General features: G+C 42.3%; 9 protein-coding genes and 2 long non-coding RNA genes across 11 annotated transcripts; 3 read left to right on the top strand and 8 right to left on the bottom strand.

The window, feature by feature from the left end:
* Positions 1-193: 193 nt before the first annotated feature.
* LOC145708679 (uncharacterized) lies at positions 194-898 on the bottom strand. The gene is made up of 3 exons (XR_014134848.1): positions 793-898; positions 641-747; positions 194-380 (listed from the first exon to the last, which is right to left on the bottom strand). It is a non-coding gene; the product is annotated as an uncharacterized LOC145708679 (long non-coding RNA).
* A 106-nt stretch (positions 899-1,004) lies between these two features.
* LOC145709655 (uncharacterized) lies at positions 1,005-1,691 on the bottom strand. The gene is made up of 3 exons (XR_014134923.1): positions 1,454-1,691; positions 1,306-1,411; positions 1,005-1,168 (listed from the first exon to the last, which is right to left on the bottom strand). It is a non-coding gene; the product is annotated as an uncharacterized LOC145709655 (long non-coding RNA).
* Positions 1,692-1,916: 225 nt separating this feature from the next.
* Positions 1,917-3,739, bottom strand: LOC145707338 (uncharacterized). The gene is made up of 6 exons (XM_081784854.1): positions 3,568-3,739; positions 3,420-3,522; positions 3,187-3,354; positions 2,932-3,141; positions 2,685-2,877; positions 1,917-2,635 (listed from the first exon to the last, which is right to left on the bottom strand). The coding sequence occupies exons 1-6, from the start codon at positions 3,737-3,739 to the stop codon at positions 2,303-2,305; spliced, it is 1,179 nt and encodes a 392-aa protein (XP_081640980.1). The 3' UTR covers positions 1,917-2,302.
* Positions 3,740-4,142: 403 nt separating this feature from the next.
* LOC145707380 (sec1 family domain-containing protein 1-like) lies at positions 4,143-6,594 on the bottom strand. Its single transcript, XM_081784900.1, has 7 exons — positions 6,458-6,594; positions 6,218-6,361; positions 5,796-6,169; positions 5,517-5,754; positions 4,789-5,472; positions 4,561-4,744; positions 4,143-4,516 (listed from the first exon to the last, which is right to left on the bottom strand). The coding sequence occupies exons 1-7, from the start codon at positions 6,500-6,502 to the stop codon at positions 4,368-4,370; spliced, it is 1,818 nt and encodes a 605-aa protein (XP_081641026.1). The 5' UTR covers positions 6,503-6,594; the 3' UTR covers positions 4,143-4,367.
* On the bottom strand, positions 6,541-7,336 carry LOC145707381 (protein canopy-1-like). The gene is made up of 4 exons (XM_081784901.1): positions 7,207-7,336; positions 7,055-7,158; positions 6,791-7,009; positions 6,541-6,746 (listed from the first exon to the last, which is right to left on the bottom strand). Exons 1-4 carry the CDS (start codon positions 7,325-7,327, stop codon positions 6,618-6,620), a joined length of 573 nt encoding a protein of 190 aa, XP_081641027.1. The 5' UTR covers positions 7,328-7,336; the 3' UTR covers positions 6,541-6,617.
* Positions 7,337-7,385: 49 nt separating this feature from the next.
* Positions 7,386-8,609, bottom strand: LOC145710353 (uncharacterized). Its single transcript, XM_081788089.1, has 3 exons — positions 8,454-8,609; positions 7,677-8,405; positions 7,386-7,631 (listed from the first exon to the last, which is right to left on the bottom strand). Exons 1-3 carry the CDS (start codon positions 8,568-8,570, stop codon positions 7,455-7,457), a joined length of 1,023 nt encoding a protein of 340 aa, XP_081644215.1. The 5' UTR covers positions 8,571-8,609; the 3' UTR covers positions 7,386-7,454.
* LOC145710351 (tRNA-dihydrouridine(47) synthase [NAD(P)(+)]-like) lies at positions 8,608-10,876 on the bottom strand. Its single transcript, XM_081788088.1, is given in 6 exon segments — positions 8,608-8,833; positions 8,967-9,138; positions 9,194-9,487; positions 9,536-9,822; positions 9,825-10,152; positions 10,195-10,876. Coding segments are annotated over 6 exon segments (1,872 nt in total). The 5' UTR covers positions 10,855-10,876; the 3' UTR covers positions 8,608-8,702.
* A 41-nt stretch (positions 10,877-10,917) lies between these two features.
* Positions 10,918-11,602, bottom strand: LOC145710355 (uncharacterized). Its single transcript, XM_081788091.1, has 2 exons — positions 11,433-11,602; positions 10,918-11,380 (listed from the first exon to the last, which is right to left on the bottom strand). The coding sequence occupies exons 1-2, from the start codon at positions 11,566-11,568 to the stop codon at positions 11,091-11,093; spliced, it is 426 nt and encodes a 141-aa protein (XP_081644217.1). The 5' UTR covers positions 11,569-11,602; the 3' UTR covers positions 10,918-11,090.
* Positions 11,603-11,682: 80 nt separating this feature from the next.
* On the top strand, positions 11,683-13,063 carry LOC145710354 (ubiquitin-like-conjugating enzyme ATG3). Its single transcript, XM_081788090.1, has 5 exons — positions 11,683-11,970; positions 12,093-12,315; positions 12,364-12,623; positions 12,685-12,797; positions 12,847-13,063. Exons 1-5 carry the CDS (start codon positions 11,872-11,874, stop codon positions 12,995-12,997), a joined length of 846 nt encoding a protein of 281 aa, XP_081644216.1. The 5' UTR covers positions 11,683-11,871; the 3' UTR covers positions 12,998-13,063.
* A 33-nt stretch (positions 13,064-13,096) lies between these two features.
* LOC145707207 (charged multivesicular body protein 6-A-like) lies at positions 13,097-14,049 on the top strand. Its single transcript, XM_081784698.1, has 3 exons — positions 13,097-13,166; positions 13,241-13,556; positions 13,641-14,049. The coding sequence occupies exons 1-3, from the start codon at positions 13,106-13,108 to the stop codon at positions 13,876-13,878; spliced, it is 615 nt and encodes a 204-aa protein (XP_081640824.1). The 5' UTR covers positions 13,097-13,105; the 3' UTR covers positions 13,879-14,049.
* Positions 14,050-14,078: 29 nt separating this feature from the next.
* Positions 14,079-17,246, top strand: LOC145706472 (solute carrier family 71 member 1-like). The gene is made up of 7 exons (XM_081783881.1): positions 14,079-14,212; positions 14,255-14,435; positions 14,483-14,581; positions 14,627-15,019; positions 15,067-15,487; positions 15,809-16,034; positions 16,076-17,246. The coding sequence occupies exons 1-7, from the start codon at positions 14,143-14,145 to the stop codon at positions 16,210-16,212; spliced, it is 1,527 nt and encodes a 508-aa protein (XP_081640007.1). The 5' UTR covers positions 14,079-14,142; the 3' UTR covers positions 16,213-17,246.
* The last annotated feature ends 109 nt before the right edge of the window (positions 17,247-17,355 follow it).

Here is a 17,355-nt window from a genome sequence, read left to right as displayed (position 1 = left end):
AAGGAGTCTCATGCAAAAAATGCTCAAGACTTCTTCGTGACGGGTCGAGCAATCCTTGAAATCCTTGATGGTAAACAATTGCAAAAAGGAAACAGACAAAAGTATTTTTTCGATTGCTTTAATTTATTTAAAGTAACGGGAAAAACTACCGTAAATTATCACGTCTTTTAAAAGTGACTTTTATTTCGCGCTGTGTTTCTGACCTCGGAAAATCATTGAAGAACGTAGGCATCTGTTCATTTCTTTTTACCGCCCGCAACTTCTCAAGTTTGTTAGTCTCTTCTGTGATTTCGACTTTTACCTTTCGTCTTTTTGCACTTTTGCAACTCATGTTCATTCTTGAAAAGTCGGCAACCTCGCGACGGAGAAATGAAGCATCCCTAAAAAACAAAGAATTACCGCGATTGGCAGTCCTGACTGACTGATTTTTGAAAGATGCACATTGACGTTACAATTCTCCATGCTAAAAACATAGGAGATTTGTAACGTAGATTGCGTAGGCGTCACTGGTTTGACGGAACTCTCAAAGAAGAGACACTAGAGTCAAATTTTAATTGGTTGATTAGCTATTTCACTCGAAAATCAGAATCAGTCAGTCAGAAATGCCAATCGCGGTATCAAAAAAATAGAAGAAGAAAACCTATTCAATGTTTCTCTTGTAACTTGTTCTTGGCGCTCTTTTTCTTCTTGGATCCTTTTTGCTAGAATTTGATCGGGGGAAGACTCTTTCTCGATTTTCGATAACAGCTTTAAATTTTTGCTTGATAAGAATTTCAAGGTTTAGTATAATACCTGATAAGCTTCCGGGGAACGTCCGATTGGCCTTTTATATCCATAGATATTTTCAAAACTCTCAGCTTTCCATAGAGTCCCCTTGGGATCCACCTTTTCCAATTCTATCAAGGGATCGAATAGAAATAAAAAGTCGATGATCTTTATTAGATCATCTGAATTTCAGATTTCGAAATACAATTGAAAAATAAAGAAATTCGCCCTGTTCCTTGATAAGCGTCCCTGTTTGCAATTTTAAGTGCATCTGGTGTGTGCAGCTTTTTGAAGATGGAATTATGCTTCCTTGAATACTTGATAGTTTTGATGTTCTCTTGGAGACGTGTTTGCTCGAAATCAAACTTCCGGCGTGATGCACTGCTCAACTTGTCGATAAGGTCTATGTACACGTTAATTTTACGATTGTTAAACTGATAAAACTAGTAATAGTTTGATATATTCGTCTGATCTGGTCTTCGATTTGTCCACGACTGAGTCTATCGAAGGGTAACCAGGTCTGTATAACGTCTACTATACCTCCAAATGATCGGTTTCTTCTGTCGTAGCTTCTGTTTAATTTTCTTATAGGCAAAACTCTGTCTTTAAAATATTCCACTTGACTCTCTGCATGTCTTATGACATTCTCAAAACGTTTTTTACAAATCATATCGCGAGTTGAACTTACTGGGTTAACCCTCATCGCACACATGATTTCGTTGGCAATCAAGGCAGCCGTGTATGTTTTGGTTGTTCTTTGGAAAGTGAACTTGAAAAGGAGAAAATTCTCAGAATGGAAAAGTGAAAAACAGGACTTCTACCCAACTTTCCATTGTTCTGCATTCTGGCTCGAGTGTTTGCCTAGCGCCAATTATTTTCTCTACTAGCGCGAGAGATTAGCGTCTTCAATCCGAAACTCACTGACTGTATTAGTATTGTCTTCCGAGGTTAACATATTGCCCTGTGCAAATTTGATGAGCTTTTCCGCTATGGATCTTTCAACATCCTGTCCCCGTAAATGACCTCTCAAAATTACCCTGAAATAACTGCAAATTGCATACATTATGTATTTCCTGCAATAATAAGACGACAAAAATAAAACGGTCGACTTTGATTTGAAGACCTGTTTTCAAGACAAGATACTGTATAAGATGCTGAAGCTCGGATTTATTAGGTGATATTCTTTAGTAAACTCTTAAGAAACGTGAGGCAGTTGGAATGATCTAAGTGAGTATTATTATAAGTTACTTATTATTAGTAGTGAAAATTATTAGTAAGTTCCTATCGCGCTGAGGTTTGTCAGAGTTTTTTAGCGAACGAAATTGATTAGATTTACAGGACGAAATTCAGCGTGATAGGATCTTTTAATACAACTGAACTCTGGAAAAAGGAAAATTTACACTTGTACGTGACTGTGAATTACGAGAAATTGAAAAAGCTATTCACATGAATAGCTCAAACAATCTCCCGTTCGAACGGACATTGGTGAAGTAATAATGTGAGATGGTGACAAGAAGGAGTCTCATGCAAAAAATGCTCAAGACTTCTTCGTGACGGGTCGAGCAATCCTTGAAGGCCTGGCTATTCGCGATCGGCCGGTCATTCGCGGCAATCCAGATGGGCGAGGAACACCTGTCTTCACCGCCGGCTTCACTGGCTTCACGGGCTCTTCGTTTTGTCCGATCGTAAAGGTTCTGTCCGAAGGGCCAGGATCAATCTTGCCGAGATCGACGGTCGCGTCATGATTTTTAGTCAGCGTCCTCGTGCGATCAAGTCCAGGCGTCAGTTGTACCTGTATCGGCGAAGCAGAGATCGAAGGAAGATTTATTTTGCCCTTTACAATCGTGCCGAAGTTATCGCCTCCGCCGTTCTTTAAAATCAAAATAAAAGGTGTTCAATTCCAAAATGAAAAAACTTACAGGAGGAAGAATCAGCATTTCTGGTTGAGGCATCTTCGGGGTGCTCTGGATTCTGTTTTCCGGCAGAGCACGGCTAGGACTGTCTCGGCGTGGAGTTCGGAACTCACCAACATCTCGGCGAGGACTGGCACGTCTGGGTGACGACCTTCTCGGACTATTAGTTCGCCCAGGACTGACCTGACGGGTAGAGACGCTGATAATTTGCATGTTAAATAGCTGTTCTAAGAGAAATTGATCGGGAACTTACTTGCGCCGTGGACTAATACTTCGAGCTCGCTCTTCTCGTAGCTTCGTTTGGCTCGGTCTCGTTAGCTCGACTTGGGGCGGCGGAGACCTTGAACGAATTTGAGAGGTCCCATTTTCGACGGTGTGGATCGTCCTTCGATTCAATTCGAAGTTTGGAAGAGGAACAGTTGGTTTCCGTTTGATTTCCGGAGCCTTTTCCTCCGGCCATGTTCTAATCAGAGCAAATAAGTTAAACGTAAAAATTGCAAGTTCTTACCCGTCCGACATCATCTTATGCATTTGATCCTGCCAGCCACCGGGCATCAGAGTAAAACGAGTTAAAATCGCTTGCCAGTCTGGCTTGTGCTCGAGCTTAGGGGGTTTGATCCATCCCCCTTTGCCTATGGGCCCGCTGTCATCGGATTCTGGCTCTTCCTCGCTAGAACTGAAAAGATAATGTAAGAAAAAGGGATAGTTTGATTAATTAATTCGAAAAGACGCTAATATTACCTTCCAAGATCCAAGTCAGCAGCTGATTTCGGGACACAATCCACTAAATCTGGAATTTGATTCTGATCATTCGAGGAAGCTGTTTTTAGCGACGAATCCGCGACTTGATTGGAAAGAATCAATTGATTTTCAATAAAGTGATGCTTACGATTAATTTTTATGGGCTCTTCAGAAGACGATGCTCGCTGCGCCAATTTTTTCGAGGATTCAGGCGTCACCGCAATGTTGTTCGCCGTCAGCTTCGTATGGAGCTTTTGATTGTCGCGCTCCAACTTCGCGATGATATCGCGAAGCTTTGCGACATCTGACTCGCTACTCATTCTAAAAAGAAGAATAAGTTAGTTGGGTTCGGGTTATCATCGAAGACATGGAAGACTACTAAACTAGGCACAGCAATCTCTTTTGAAAACCTATGTCAGGGTTTGAAAGATTTTTAACAAAAAGCCACGTAGCGGCTTCTAAAAAATAAAGCCGAGAATCGGCTTCTCTACTGTCTTAGAACTACATTGAAATGGTAATGTCTAAAAAAAAACTTTCCTTGTCGCACTCATCTTCACCGAAAATGGGAATGAAAATGCCTGCGAAAAATATTTTTCGTTGCCGGTGTTTTTCACGCTTTTGTTTCGTGATTTTACAGAACCGGTTTGGGCAACTGATCAATATCAATGCGGAGTACCGTAGCTCTTGCTAAAGAATACATTTTCGCGTAATTGCGCAAACGTATTAAATATTTTCAGTATTTATTTGAATGCTGGAACAGAAGTTAGATTGAACTAAAGAGTGAAATGCACTTACCCCAGTATAAAGTTTTTAATAGGATATGGAAAGGAATTTTGCCGAGCTTGCGCAGGTTAAATGAAAAAAGTAGTCTAAGTTAAGCTCCCGCGAGTTAACAAAACGCGCAGCTTTGTAATTGAAAAGGTAAAATAGAATTTACGATAGAACTGCTCATATAGATTCGTTTCCAAGTTTCGTCAGATATTTGAGGAAATCGTTGGGCGTAGGCATTTCCGTAGCGCCGTATATAACTGAAATCTTCTGTCCGCCGAGTCTGTCTTGTTGCCTCGACTCTTCATATTCCATAAGGTTTTGGTATTCTAAAAATTGCGCTTAAGCAAACAATAATAGTTTTCAGAGTTACCAATATAAGAGCCGCCGCCGATCATGAAAACAATCGCTTGTGAGATAGGCTGTTTAGACTTGGGCATAGAGTCTGTCGGTCGCATGATCTTTGGATCGAAGTAGCGATACTCGTCAGCTTCTGATGTTAGAATTTGATCGAGCGCTCGCGTCACTTTCACTTGATTTTTGCTCCCAATTATATTCTGAATAAATTGTTACGCGCTAATGAATTGACGACTTCTATTACTTTATGAAAGGTACTAGCAAGGTTAAAAGCCTTGTTTCCCCAGCCAGATTTTGACTCATTTTTTGAGTTGCTAATGCCAACTTGGAGTTTTCTGATGTAGGATACAGCCGCAGAGTCAATGCCAGCTTCTTTCAAAGGGCTCTCCAATGAGTCGATGCTTTCGGTAACAGACTCGTTTGAAAGTAAATAGACAAGAAGAAGTCGTAGCTTATCTGCCCCGTCAGGTTCGCCGATCGTCTCGTCCTTGAGCATCTCGAGAATAGTTCTATCTGGTCGTCCTCCATGGCGAATCTTGTCTTCCGCCTGGTGAAGTGCTTGCAGTCCACGCAACTTGAGCTGGTCAAGTATACTTGTTGCGATAGTCGTATGAGCATTAGCTCTCCTCTTCCGCTCCAAAATCTGGGGCAGGCTCTCGATCGCGCTTGTTAACTTGTTCGTTGAGTCTTGAAGATCGACGTTGTCCGAGTCCATCCCCTTTTTCAAGTCTTTGACTTTGCTTTCTTCACGAGTGCACGCTTCAGTCTCTTTGTGAATAGCTTCAGCCACGTTGGGGATGATTGGAAGAAGACGGTGTTCCATCCAGAAACTGTCCATTTCTGACAAATCGTACGATGACTTTTTGTTGTCCTCGGAATTGAGCATCACCGAATTTAATCCAGTTTCAAGAACATCATGAATGAGCGCCTATAAACAAATTTAGACTAACTAAAAATAAATCTAATGTGCACCTGATATGTCCAAGAATGAGCAAGTGGTGTTGCCAGATCGAAATTCCTGTCAAGAAGCAATAACAGTGGTCGATTAAAAGTCAACGCGCCCGTATCTTGCTGGAAAAGCGAGTTCCTTGAGTCGCGTAAGTTATCGCGCACTTTTTGATCGAGCTTTTGAGCCACGAATTCGGCGATTCCTCCACACTGCGCCCTAATGAAGGGAACCATGCCTACGCTAACAAGCATAGAGAAGAGCCTTAACGAAAGTAAGTTATACAGAAGGAGAATAAAACTCACCCGTCGACGATTTGATCAGTTGCAGCATTTATTTCGGAGTCTGTGATCGTATTCCTGTTCAAGTTATAATAGCACATGGCATCGCGTTGCTGGTGTCTGAGAATAAACAATTTATTTTCTAACGAGACGAAATTCGTGTATTGATCGTATATTTTTGAGATGAGGTGAGCGGAGTCAGAAGACAGCGATGCCTGGGCAAGATCTTCGAGCTTGTCTCTCTTGATCGGAGAAATGAAGTTCAATTCAAAGCTTTCGTAGAGGGCGTCTTTTAAGTCTCGGGAGATGCGCTGAAGATTTTCGGGAGTGGGGTTCACGAAGTAAATTGCCGGCGAGTCTGGAATTGGCTCTCGATCAGAATGAAGCAGCAGATGCAACTGATCAATGTTTACTTCCAAAAGAATAGAGCAGCTAAACTCACTTACCGTGATACCGAGATTCCTCAGCTGCGCGACGGAGAACAATGGCAAGAGGATGTCTCTCCCAGCTCGATCGTAAATTAGCACCTTCCAGTCGCCTATCATTAAATCGTCGGAAGATGCCGTAGTGTCGCCGGAGAGCATGCGCTTGTCAAGATTAACTCACTCGATCAATTTAGCCAATACGCAAAAATTATTGTAGCTTAGTCTACTAGCTTAGTGAATGTGGTTCTAATATCTTTCCTTAATCATCAACGATTGCTTCTGCTGGATTAAAATGTTCCCCGACATGTTGTCTTAGGTCAGAAATGTTTATTCGCTTGAAAAAATTGAATTGATGATAATAATATTGCACGGTTCAAGGCATTTTAGGTTGAACAGAAATAAGACTAAAGAAGAACACTTTTCAAAGCTCATCATGTACAGCGTCGCAGCCGTAAACTTCACCACAAACAAACTCGGTCATTTCGTCGTCTTCCATTTCATCTTCTGGAATTGCGAACGTTTGGAAAGCTTCAATGAGATCTTCTTCGACCTAAAATCATTCAGTTCATCCAGCATCTATGGCCGTTGTATCACCTCTTCGAGAATGTTTTCGCAAGTCCATCTGATCTTGAGTGGGTCATGCGATGGCGATTTATCCGGCGTCTCCTCCTTGTCAGCAACCAGCTTTTGAAAATCGATGTCAGTATTCATGGCTCCGTCAAATGTCATCATTCGCTTGACGTACTTTTCTCCGTTATCACCGTTTTCAATTACATAGTCGTCGGCAATGTTTCGACAGACGGTCTCAAAAACCTAAAAGCAAAGTCAGTTTATTTGACAGGCTCGTATTCTTCTTACCTCTGTGAGATGAGTCTCAGAAAGTCGCCATTGCTTCTTTTTCTCTTTCATCTGTCCATTGGGATCAACGCGGCCAGATCCAGTGTCGATCGTTTTCTTTGGATCTTAAAAAGGAAGTTAACTTAGACTGCTGAGAAGAGTGCTATTCTTACCCACATTTGAAACTTTCCAGTGAGACTCTTCTACTAACGCTGTGCAGACTTCGCAGTAGAACTGCATGTCTTTTTTTGCCTGAACAGACAAGACCAGACAAAAGGCGACTCCGACTATCATCTTCTAAAAGAACGATTGAAAAAACTACGCTATTTAAAAATAGACAATCCAATTAAATACAAAAATAAAATTGAGGTGTTGCTGCAAATGCTAAGGTGGCAGATAAATGATAAAAAAATAAAATAAATCAGAAAGAGTCGTCCGAGTCCCAGCCCGAAGGAACGGTTGGGTTGAACACTTCGCGTGTGTCGTATTTGAAATCTGCATCGTCTTTGGTCAATTGATTCTTGTGGAAGTTAACGTCCATGGTCTTCTTTACGTTTTCTAGCTCGTTGTCGGATAGAATATTTAGGTTTTTTTCTTCCTAGGACAAACTTATTAAGCGAGCTCAGGTTATTTGGGAACTTACATTCAAAATGCTGTTTACTTCCGAAACATTGGACGGTGTGCTCGATCGGTTTTCCTGGTGCGCTTTTGCCTGGTTCAAGTTTCGCATGAAGCTGTCATCCGAGTCAGTTGCATCTGATTCACTGTCACTGTCAACGTCGCTGAAGATCGGGATGTTGCTATTTTTCTTTTTGCCGCTCGCATCGATACTTTTCAAAGTGTTGAAAATGTCATCATCACTTTCGTCGGCCTTCTCAGAAAAAGGATCTTTTGACTCGGAATCATTCTTCAAGGAGAAGGAAGAGTCTTCTTTTTCGCTGATGTTCTCCGAGATGGATTCACTGGGATCGGTATAGGAAGGCTCGGGCGAGCTTTCTTTCGCGCTCTTCTCTTCGTCTGTCTTGGTGGCTTCTTTTTGCTCAGCTGTGTTTTCTTTATCACTCGCGCTTTTGCCAGTTTTGTTAGAGTCATCATCATCAGTGTCGGAATTGAGAAGTGCTTCCATGACTTGTTGGCTAGCTCGACTTGGAGCTCGGACGAGTGCTCGCGCCAGAGGCTCGGCAGCAGGCTCAGACTGTTCATTTTCTTTGATTTCATCATCGAATAAAGCTGGACATTCGCTCTTCTGGATGTTCGGAATCCGATTTATCACAGAGAGAAGCTTCTTTTTTGGGATGGCTGAAAGCAGCGTAATGTGACTTGGACGCGCTAACAGTTCTTCCATTACTTGAAGCGCGCTTTTACCTCGAGCCTTGAATAAGTCATTCAATTGAGCGAGGGATATCTATCTGTGACTTACCTGTAGTGGGATCTTACGACATCTTGTGGTCTTGACATCTGTGACGAGCTCGTACAAGACCATAAGAGACAAAGGCTTGAACTTCAACCCTATTTTTTGAGGCTGTATATCGGGCATCTCAGTCTAAAAAAATAACTCAATCAACTTTGAGAAGTTTACGGTTTCGGAATTCAATGCTCCGAAAAGCGCTGAGTCACAGCGCGATGAGGTGACTGAACAAACTTAAAACAGATGGAGACTTTCTCAACTCTATTTTTTATAAGCGTTTGCTTTGTGCTTAGGAACAAAGCGAAAGCTTTTCGGTACAGGGCCAAGTAGCATTTCGGTGATCTTAATCCAATCGTTGCAATCCGAAGATGTCATCAATGTCTCCAACTCATCTAAATATTTACCAATAGACAGCGAACAAACAGAAAAATTCCAAAGATACATTTCTTGAAAATGTATTCTTGCAGACTGATGGAAAAATCAACAAGTCACGCTCTAGAAACAATTGTTTGTATGAATACTTACTTCGGCACACAAGAGGCGGTGGACGGTGATTGATCTTCTGCGGTTGTCCCTCTATAATCCCAGTCGGCACATAACGGCACAAAAACGAGAGCCATTCAAGTAGAAATCTTCTCGTGTTTGCTATTCCTTGTTGGTCCGTTCCCCAGTGCTCGAGTCCGTATCTGACAAATTTCTACAGAAGATAAATCTTTTTGAGATAAATTATTCTTTTAATAAAAAGGGTCAACCTTTAACATTTCAAGTCTTTCAGAAGAACTTGGGTCCATCACTTTCTGCTCTTTTATTTCTTCAAATACCCAGGGCTTGATTAGGGCTCCACGGCCTATCATTGCCCCGTCGGTTCCATATTTTTCGATCGCTTCTGCATAGTCGCTGTAAGATAAAACATCGCCGTTTCCAAAAAATGGGACATCGATTTCTTTTGCTACATCAGAGCACTTATTAATGTAATCCCATCGCGCGACGCCCGTGTAGCGGCAAATCCTTGATCTTCCGTGCAGTGTTATAAGAGCTGGCTGTGCCTGAAAGCCTGTTTGATTCAAAGAACGGCAGAACCGAATTAAACCGACCTCTTTCAGCTTCGCGATTAGTTTGTGTGCCATGTCATCTTCTGGCTTCCAGCCCGTTCTTATTTTGCAAGTGACAGGAAGACCAGATGCTACCTTCATCGAAGAAATACAGCCGGCAAGCTTATCTGGGGCCTTTCCCAATCGACATCCTCCGCCCGTGTTGCAAATTAAGTCAAGAGGACAGCCACAGTTAATATCGATAAAATCCACGTCGCAGAACTCTCCAACAAGTTCTGCCACTTTGCAGAGCTCGTCAGGCCATGCACCAGCGATCTGAACCCCAAAAAATCTTCGGAAACATGTCTTTGTACCAACGCCCATTCTGACATCTTTCCCATCACTAGATTCTTGCAAGTGGCCATTTCTCCACATGTTATATCAACCCCATAGTCTTTACATACGCGGCGAAAAGGCATGTTTCCCACTGTCGTAAGCGGCGCTAAATACGATTTGCCCCGAAAATCTAAAGTTTTCTTTTCTCCATCTGCCACTGCTCCAAGTCTTTCCGCGTTTTTCGAAGCGTAACATTCCTTTGGTATTTCATCGGCCGCGTAATGCCCATGTCGACCTTTTCGAATCGTTTTACCCATATGTTTTGGCTGGAGGTTCTTCGGAAGCTACAACGTGTGTTCAATAACAAGGATTGAAATAAGTCGTACCTCTCTGAGAGAAGATACAGTTTTAGAAAAAGAGTAGCGATTGGACCTCAGCATGGAAAGAAACGCGCCGTTGACCCTGTTGCATTCGTAGTAGTCGATTCGCCGGTGCTCAATCGTCGGGTGGGGCGAATTCTCGAGTTTGCCATCTTTGAGAGTGACGTGAGTATCACAGAATCGACAGGATATACCGTAGTGGCAAAAGCCATACTTTTCATAGGTGGGACATTTGATGCCTAGAATGGGCCCTAAATCCGGCTCTCTGCTATTGTAAATAGCCATTTCGTCGTGCGACCATTTGCACGCATCACCGAACTCGCATTGCCCCTTCATGTACGAGCGGCAGATTTTTTGCTTGTCGTCCGGCTTGTCCTCGAAGTGCTGTCCACGATTCTTATTCTGGCCGCGTTCTTTCTTCCCACTCGGCTTTGCGCGCTTATCTGGCGGTTCTTCTTCTGAAGCTGCTTCCGTCTCTCTCTTTTGTCCGTTCTCCACAACTGCTGATTCGGCTTCTTTTTTTCTTCGTTCTTCATCCTCGCGAAGACGCTTTTCATTCTCAGCCCTCTTGGCGAGAATAAACGCTACATCAACGAACTCCTTCTTTACCCGAATCGTGTGATCGTCGAAAATGGTATCGAAGTCGAAGTTTTCCAGATCACTCATTCTTGAAAGAAGCAGAGTGAAATTAACGGGAATATTTCTTAATTGAGGTTATCATTGTGTAAAGGGCAGTGGGTGTATAAATACAGTGCCAGTTGCTGAGCTTCCAAGTGAAGGTGAATTTTCTTCCTTTTTATGATTCTTTCGTAAAGTTACAAATAGGATCTGCAGCAGTAAACCATTCAGCGGGAGGTCGATCTGTATCAGGCTCAAATAACCGGCAAACGGTGAAACAAGTATTAAAGCTGTGAGCCCTCTTCAAAGCTCCAGAGACCGAGCAAGTATAGACAAGCTAGTACAAGGAGGAGATAAAATATAAGCCCGAAGAATATTGCTAGCCGTCCAAAAATGTAGGAGTTGCGCGAATACTTCATCGTTTCGTCGAAATCTTCATCTAACTTGGCGTACTTTGCTTTCACAGAGTTGACGATGGCGAAAATGCCGACTGCTGGAAAGAGAAGCGTTCCAAGAATCGCCGCCACGAAGTAGGGCTGCACCCGTTTCAAAGCATAAGTCGTCGAAATTGTGGCTAGAAGATGGGTTCAGTCAATTGAGAATTTATATTTAGCAGTGGAATTTACAATTCTTGTCCGGAAAGCGAGGGCCGGGAATAGGAAGCAAGAAGCTTCTTTCTGAGTGTTCCCGGGGCGAGTCCATTAGTCGACAGCGCTCTTTCGAAGGATAGGATCGCACAATTGTGCTCTCCGCCTTCTCCATTCTAAGAAAACAACATTTTCTATCAAATTCATCGTGTTTGTCTGTCTCTAACAGTAATTATAACCATTAATCCGGAGCTGGGGATAATTAATTAAGAGCGAGGATAGCGCGATGGAATGGCGCGCCCGGGGCCAATGGCCGTCGTCTATTTACTACTCAAAGCGCGACAATTGTCAAAATCCCAGCGTCTGTCTGGCAAGACTTTCCAGCTTCACAAAAACACCTACCATCGTCGATAGCAAGAAGAGAAAGGGACACAAGACCATTTCCGAAAGAATTTGCTCGTTTTGAAAATTTAAAAAGATGTCACTTCAAGATGCGTGGAATTCTGTCAAATCCGTCGGATTGGATGTTGCCGAGAGCCTTACTCCTGTGTTGAAGACTTCGAAATTTAGAGAAACTGTATGCCACAGAATTTTTATCGAAAAATTTATAAATTTATTATCTAAATAATTTTGGTTCAAATCCGCGATATTCTAAGTTTGATCGCTTTCAGATTTATTTTCTAAAAGTCAATTTGGTAGGGTGTCCTAACTCCTGATGAATTTGTTCTCGCTGGAGATCACCTGGTTTCAACCTGTCCAACCTGGAAGTGGGCTGCTGGCGAGAAAGAAAAGTTGAAATCATATCTTCCAAAAGAAAAGCAATTTCTCATCACGAAATCTGTGCCCTGTCATCGCCGATGCAAAGATATCGAGTACAATAACGCATTTGAAAAACTAGTCGACGATGAAGACGGTGATGGAGGTTGCTATAATAATTGTTGATTCAACTGTTACAGCAAAATAAATTTAGGATGGGTGGACACTCACCACGGATCCGAGAAAGTTGAAGAGAATGTTGAAGTGGCGGAAGAAGTAGTTTCCGATGAGTCCGACGATGAAGCTCTCGACATGGAAGATATGAACTTGGAGGATGAAGACCTTGTCGTTCCCGTACAAAAAATGGACGACAGCATTAAAAAGACGAGAACATACGACTTGAGCATCACTTACGACAAATACTATCAGACCCCGCGGCTCTGGCTCACCGGATACAACGAAGAAGGCCTCCCGCTGAAAAAGGAACAGTTCGAAAACACAAATATCACTTCGTATGATAGCTTGATTTTCTAACTTAAAACAGGACCACATCTTCGAGGATTTAAGCCAAGAGCACGCGAACAAGACAGTCACTTTCGAGCAACACTCTTCATTGAATTCGCAGCAATGCTCCGTTCACCCTTGTCGGTGAGTGACTCTTTCTAGCGTTCTAATTTTTTCAATTGTTTTCGTTAAGCCATGCCGAGGTGATGAAAAAACTTATCCAGACAGTTCAGGAAGGCGGTCGCATTTTGGAAGTCCATGAATACATTTTGGTCTTCCTCAAGTTCATTCAGGCTGTCATTCCTACAATCGAATATGATTTCACAAAGAGCTTTCACTTGTAAAACAAACTTTTCAGCTACAACCTTTCAGCTAACCGAAAATTCTGTAAAATTCAATAAAAACCGATCAAGCCACAAGCTATTTTATCCTTTTTTAAGACGGTCTTCGAAATGGGAAACCTATTCGGCTCCAATAAGTCCAAGTCAAGAGTCACTGAAATCGACAAGAAAGGTTTTAGAGCAATTATTTTCTCTTGCTGGCAAGAATCTTTTTGAAGGAATGCGGTAAAACCTTGATGAAGGCAGTCCTAGGGCTTAAAAAGCAGCGCGATGAGCTGCGCCGTGCGCAGATCCGAGCTGATCACGAAGAAAAAATAATGAAGGTGAAGGCAAAGGAATGCCTGTCGAAAGGACAAAAGGACAAAGCCCTCAAAATACTGAGACGAAAGAAAGCCATCGACAAGCGGCTGGAAACAACGGACAATCATTTGGAGAACATTCAGACGATGATTGACCAAATTCAAACAACCAAAGAGCAGCAGCAGATCGTCTCAGCCATGGCCACTGGAAACAAAGCACTTAAGGAGCTTCATACTGTATTGAACCCAGAATACGTCGAAGGGTGAGTTGTTTTTTTATCGATTTTTGAACTATTGTATTTATTAAAATTGGCTTGTGCACGCTTGGATATAACAAACTATTTTAGGGTAATGGATGAAGTGGCGGAAGGAGTCGAAAATCAGCAAGAAATCGATGCGCTTATTTCGCGTACAGTTTTCAGCAGCGACGACGAGGAGGAACTAGAGGCAGAACTCGATGCACTGACCTCCGTCGATCTTCCAACCGTCCCAAAGACCGAAATCGATTTACCCAACGTGCCAATGGGCGAGGACGAGGAAACCGAAAAAGCTTCGCCAGCGAAACAGGAACCCATTCTAGCCTGAAGGAACCAACAATATCCCCTACTCACGCTATTTCTTCTCAAAATCAGCACTTTCTACTTTCTAACTATCTGCTATTCCACAAGTTCACAATCAAAATATACATATACTTTGCATATAAACCAGTCATGCTCGAAATTAAAGCATCCTCGGCGAGGATCTCTCGCACTTGTCTTCAAACTATCAACCTTTCACGAACAAATTTTCAGACTTCAAAATGAGTTGGGTTTTGTAATTAACCTCCATTTACTCCATTATGTTTGATCAATGATTTCTGTCGACAAAGAAAATACTCATGAAATGCTTGAGGAATGTGAAGTCGAAACTCAAATGACAGGTATGTTTCCATCATAATCTACTATTTCATTCGACTTTTTAGTAAAACGCAAATCGTACCGACGTAGGAAGTCGGATTCTAGATCCGAAGATCGCCGCTCTGAGCGCGTGTCTGGAATATTTAGGTCAACAGCCAAGCCAGCTGTTTATCACGCAGTTGTCGTTATCTTCCTCGAGTTCTTCGCTTGGGGCTTGCTCACATTCCCTCTTTTAGAGGTCTTAAAGTAAGCTTACGATGGGTTGACTTCTCAGAAAAAATATCGCATTTTAGAACCACATTTGGTCCGCATACATTTTTGATAAATGGTCTGGTGCAAGGTATCAAAGGTCTGCTATCTTTCTTATCCGCTCCTCTTCTCGGCGCGCTAAGGTATCTACTGTTAACGACCGTTCTCTTTCATCTGGATTCTTCTAGTGATGTGTGGGGAAGGCGTATGTTTCTAGTTCTCACTGTCGTCTGTACATGTATCCCCATTCCTTTGATGTCAATATCTCCCTGGTGGTTCTTCGCACTTCTCTCCATTTCGGGCGTTTTCGCGTGTACATTTTCAATCGTCTTCGCGTACGTCGCCGACATCACCGACGAAGAAGATCGAAGCTCTGCATATGGCCTCGTCTCTGCCACATTTGCTGCTTCTCTCGTTATTTCTCCTATGGTCGGAACGAAGATCAAAGAAACGTACGGACAAGAAGTGGTCGTCGCCATGGCCAGTGGCATCGCTCTCATGGATGTTATCTTCATTCTGCTCGCTGTGCCGGAATCACTGCCAGAGATTGTGCGCCCGGCGGGATGGAATCAGCCCATAACGTAAGCAACTTAAAAGCTTGATAGACTAAACTCTTGTCTTTCTTTAGTTGGGACCGCGTTGATCCACTGAGCTCCCTTCGTCAGGCTATTTCCGACTCGACCAACATGATTCTTTGCTTGTGCGTTTTCTTGACTTACATCCCCGATGCCGGACAGGTCTCCTGCCTTTTCCTCTACTTGAAACAAATCATTGGCTTCACGGAGGAGAAAGTCTCTTTATTTATTGCTATTTGCGGGGTGATGAGTATTCTCTCGCAAACTGTGCTCCTCACAACGCTACAGCAGACGACGACAAAGCTAACTTCAATCATGATTGGACTAGCCTTCCAAACCATGAACCTGTTCCTCTTTGCTTTCGGCAAGTCGGACATGGTTATGTGGACCGCTGGAGCTTTCTACGCCATTTCTACCATCACCTTTCCCGCGATTACCTCTCTCGTTTCGTCCAATGCTGACGATGACAAACAGGTAATCAGAGTTGACCACATCTCATGATTTAGTTATGAAAATTGTGAATTTAAGCATCAAACGGAGTCGTTTTTATTAGTCTGTGAACTGGGACACCCATTCAATGGGCCCCACTGATAAAAAGTGCTATTTTCGGTAGTGTCAGTGAGCTGGGGTTAGTTTCATTACTTCGATGCTACCAAACATCTTTCAAACACAGCTAAGGGAAAGATGTGATCGTCATTCACTGAGTCAATTGTGATCTATTTTGTGGGAGACTAATTAAGCGAAATCACCCATTATGGTGTCGATACTGTCGATTTGTTGATGATTCTGTTTTAGGGAGTCGTACAAGGGATGGTCACCGGAGTGCGCGGACTGTGCACTGGGTTGGGCCCTGCTATCTTTGGAATTATTTTTACGTTGTTTGGAGTGGACGGCGTTCTCGACGATGTCGAAAAAGTTCCCGTTGCGCCAGAGCCAAACTCAAGCGATATCAGCTCTGTAGGAGATCTGCCTTATGACAGTATAATGCCAGGCCCTCCATTCCTCTTCGGAGGCTGCTCAGGTAACCAGGTATTCTAGCTCGGCAATTATGAATGCTTTCAGTGATTCTCGCAATTATTATCGCCGCCTTGATTCCCAAAGAAAAGAAACGCGGTGAGCGAGGAGAACGAAGCCGCAGCGGCCCTACAGAAGATGGCGACCCAGTGGAGATCAGCTCATTGCTCAAGCAAAATGTTTAATTATTGTAGTGTCTACTGTGCGTGTCAAGATTATGAAAATAGAAAAAAAGTTCCATGAATAATAATCATCCCAAATAAACGAAAAAATTATTGCTCAAGCGCTTAAAATTATTTTTTTTCAATACTTGTAACTCTCCCTCTCGGTAGCCTCGTTAATCAAGTTTTAATGAACGTTGAAATTGCTCGGATCTGTTCGTTCAATCTCCTTCATCCTCCTTTTTCAGCCAGCCAATATCATTAAATTTCATTAGATTTTCTATCACTGTTATTTCAGTACGGGCACTTAGCAATCGATTTATTAATAGAGTTTATTGAGGCGCTGTCTACAAGGATACATTTTTTTCTAAAAATCAATGTCAAACGGAATGACATTCAATTTTTGCTGCGGACAGCTCTCTTCTGTTGCTTTAGTTTCCTTTCTGAAATACCAATGTTTACGTCGTCTCATCCGTTTACGTGCTATCGAGATGTCTTTATTCCGTTAATATTTTGTATAAAACAAAAAAACTGACGTCTCTTTTCTTCGGCAACACCTCTCACTTGAGTTCGTTTTTCTTCAAAAAGCGATTCTTACCTGAACTCGTCGCGATTTAATTTATGATCTAATTTCCTTTTTCGCTTTTTAGTCAAGTCGAAGATAAGAATTTTTCACCGAAACCTTACTTCTACAAATAATAACGTTTTAAAAAGAAAAATCTCGAATTTTTGAACCTTGAGAAATGTCAATGCTTTGTTGAGTTACTTGAAAAATATCCACTTAGGCAAAAATGTGAAATTTAACAATTAAAAAAATGACGGATAGTTTGAAATGCTTTCCAATCTTAGAAGACTTAAATTAAGAGCCAAAGCGTTTTCTTAACGCGATTGACTAAATAATAAGATATAATTTCCGTGAAGCTAACTCATCCTTGTCTGCGACTTTTTTTTCAACTGCAAGTTAACGGCTGATTAATTTCTTTTGTACTCATACGAGAAAGTTAATCCTTTTTTTGTCGACAAAACCTGCATGTAAATAAAACTACTCAAAATCTTGATCGTTTCGTTTTATTGATTTTATGCTGCTCCTCAGGCCAATAGGGCAGACAATTACTATCCGCGAAGCTCGAACGAGCTATTCTTAATTGTAATTCTACAGAGCCAGAA

Source organism: Oikopleura dioica, chromosome XSR (genome assembly GCF_907165135.1).
Source record: "Oikopleura dioica chromosome XSR, OKI2018_I68_1.0, whole genome shotgun sequence".
Lineage (NCBI taxonomy): Eukaryota > Metazoa > Chordata > Appendicularia > Copelata > Oikopleuridae > Oikopleura > Oikopleura dioica.
The sequence above is the reverse complement of the archived record's forward strand: the minus strand, read 5'-3'. Positions and strand labels throughout refer to the sequence as shown.

What these genes read in the sequence shown, in the direction of transcription:
- LOC145707338 (XM_081784854.1), bottom strand. Translation starts at nt 3,739, where the DNA reads ATGAGTAGCGAGTCAGATGTCGCAAAGCTTCGCGATATCATCGCGAAG. An exon ending in AGAGCCCATAAAAATTAATC is followed by an intron (nt 3,523 to 3,567) that starts GTAAGCATCACT and finishes TTTCCAATCAAG; the next exon opens with TCGCGGATTCGTCGCTAAAA. An exon ending in GCTGACTTGGATCTTGGAAG is followed by an intron (nt 3,355 to 3,419) that starts GTAATATTAGCG and finishes TTATCTTTTCAG; the next exon opens with TTCTAGCGAGGAAGAGCCAG.
- LOC145707380 (XM_081784900.1), bottom strand. Translation starts at nt 6,502, where the DNA reads ATGTCGGGGAACATTTTAATCCAGCAGAAGCAATCGTTGATGATT. An exon ending in ACTGATCAAATCGTCGACGG is followed by an intron (nt 5,755 to 5,795) that starts GTGAGTTTTATT and finishes ACTTTCGTTAAG; the next exon opens with GCTCTTCTCTATGCTTGTTA. An exon ending in CTCATTCTTGGACATATCAG is followed by an intron (nt 5,473 to 5,516) that starts GTGCACATTAGA and finishes ATTTGTTTATAG; the next exon opens with GCGCTCATTCATGATGTTCT.
- LOC145707381 (XM_081784901.1), bottom strand. Translation starts at nt 7,327, where the DNA reads ATGATAGTCGGAGTCGCCTTTTGTCTGGTCTTGTCTGTTCAGGCAAAA. An exon ending in CTGAGACTCATCTCACAGAG is followed by an intron (nt 7,010 to 7,054) that starts GTAAGAAGAATA and finishes CTTTGCTTTTAG; the next exon opens with GTTTTTGAGACCGTCTGTCG. An exon ending in GCGAAAACATTCTCGAAGAG is followed by an intron (nt 6,747 to 6,790) that starts GTGATACAACGG and finishes GAATGATTTTAG; the next exon opens with GTCGAAGAAGATCTCATTGA.
- LOC145710353 (XM_081788089.1), bottom strand. Translation starts at nt 8,570, where the DNA reads ATGCCCGATATACAGCCTCAAAAAATAGGGTTGAAGTTCAAGCCTTTG. An exon ending in GTCGTAAGATCCCACTACAG is followed by an intron (nt 8,406 to 8,453) that starts GTAAGTCACAGA and finishes GACTTATTCAAG; the next exon opens with GCTCGAGGTAAAAGCGCGCT. An exon ending in AAGTAAACAGCATTTTGAAT is followed by an intron (nt 7,632 to 7,676) that starts GTAAGTTCCCAA and finishes AGTTTGTCCTAG; the next exon opens with GAAGAAAAAAACCTAAATAT.
- LOC145710355 (XM_081788091.1), bottom strand. Translation starts at nt 11,568, where the DNA reads ATGGAGAAGGCGGAGAGCACAATTGTGCGATCCTATCCTTCGAAAGAG. An exon ending in TCGCTTTCCGGACAAGAATT is followed by an intron (nt 11,381 to 11,432) that starts GTAAATTCCACT and finishes CCCATCTTCTAG; the next exon opens with CCACAATTTCGACGACTTAT.
- LOC145710354 (XM_081788090.1), top strand. Translation starts at nt 11,872, where the DNA reads ATGTCACTTCAAGATGCGTGGAATTCTGTCAAATCCGTCGGATTGGAT. An exon ending in CGATGAAGACGGTGATGGAG is followed by an intron (nt 12,316 to 12,363) that starts GTTGCTATAATA and finishes AAATAAATTTAG; the next exon opens with GATGGGTGGACACTCACCAC. An exon ending in ACAACGAAGAAGGCCTCCCG is followed by an intron (nt 12,624 to 12,684) that starts CTGAAAAAGGAA and finishes TGATTTTCTAAC; the next exon opens with TTAAAACAGGACCACATCTT.
- LOC145707207 (XM_081784698.1), top strand. Translation starts at nt 13,106, where the DNA reads ATGGGAAACCTATTCGGCTCCAATAAGTCCAAGTCAAGAGTCACTGAA. An exon ending in CACTGAAATCGACAAGAAAG is followed by an intron (nt 13,167 to 13,240) that starts GTTTTAGAGCAA and finishes TGATGAAGGCAG; the next exon opens with TCCTAGGGCTTAAAAAGCAG. An exon ending in AACCCAGAATACGTCGAAGG is followed by an intron (nt 13,557 to 13,640) that starts GTGAGTTGTTTT and finishes AAACTATTTTAG; the next exon opens with GGTAATGGATGAAGTGGCGG.
- LOC145706472 (XM_081783881.1), top strand. Translation starts at nt 14,143, where the DNA reads ATGATTTCTGTCGACAAAGAAAATACTCATGAAATGCTTGAGGAATGT. An exon ending in AGTCGAAACTCAAATGACAG is followed by an intron (nt 14,213 to 14,254) that starts GTATGTTTCCAT and finishes TCGACTTTTTAG; the next exon opens with TAAAACGCAAATCGTACCGA. An exon ending in GGATGGAATCAGCCCATAAC is followed by an intron (nt 15,020 to 15,066) that starts GTAAGCAACTTA and finishes GTCTTTCTTTAG; the next exon opens with TTGGGACCGCGTTGATCCAC.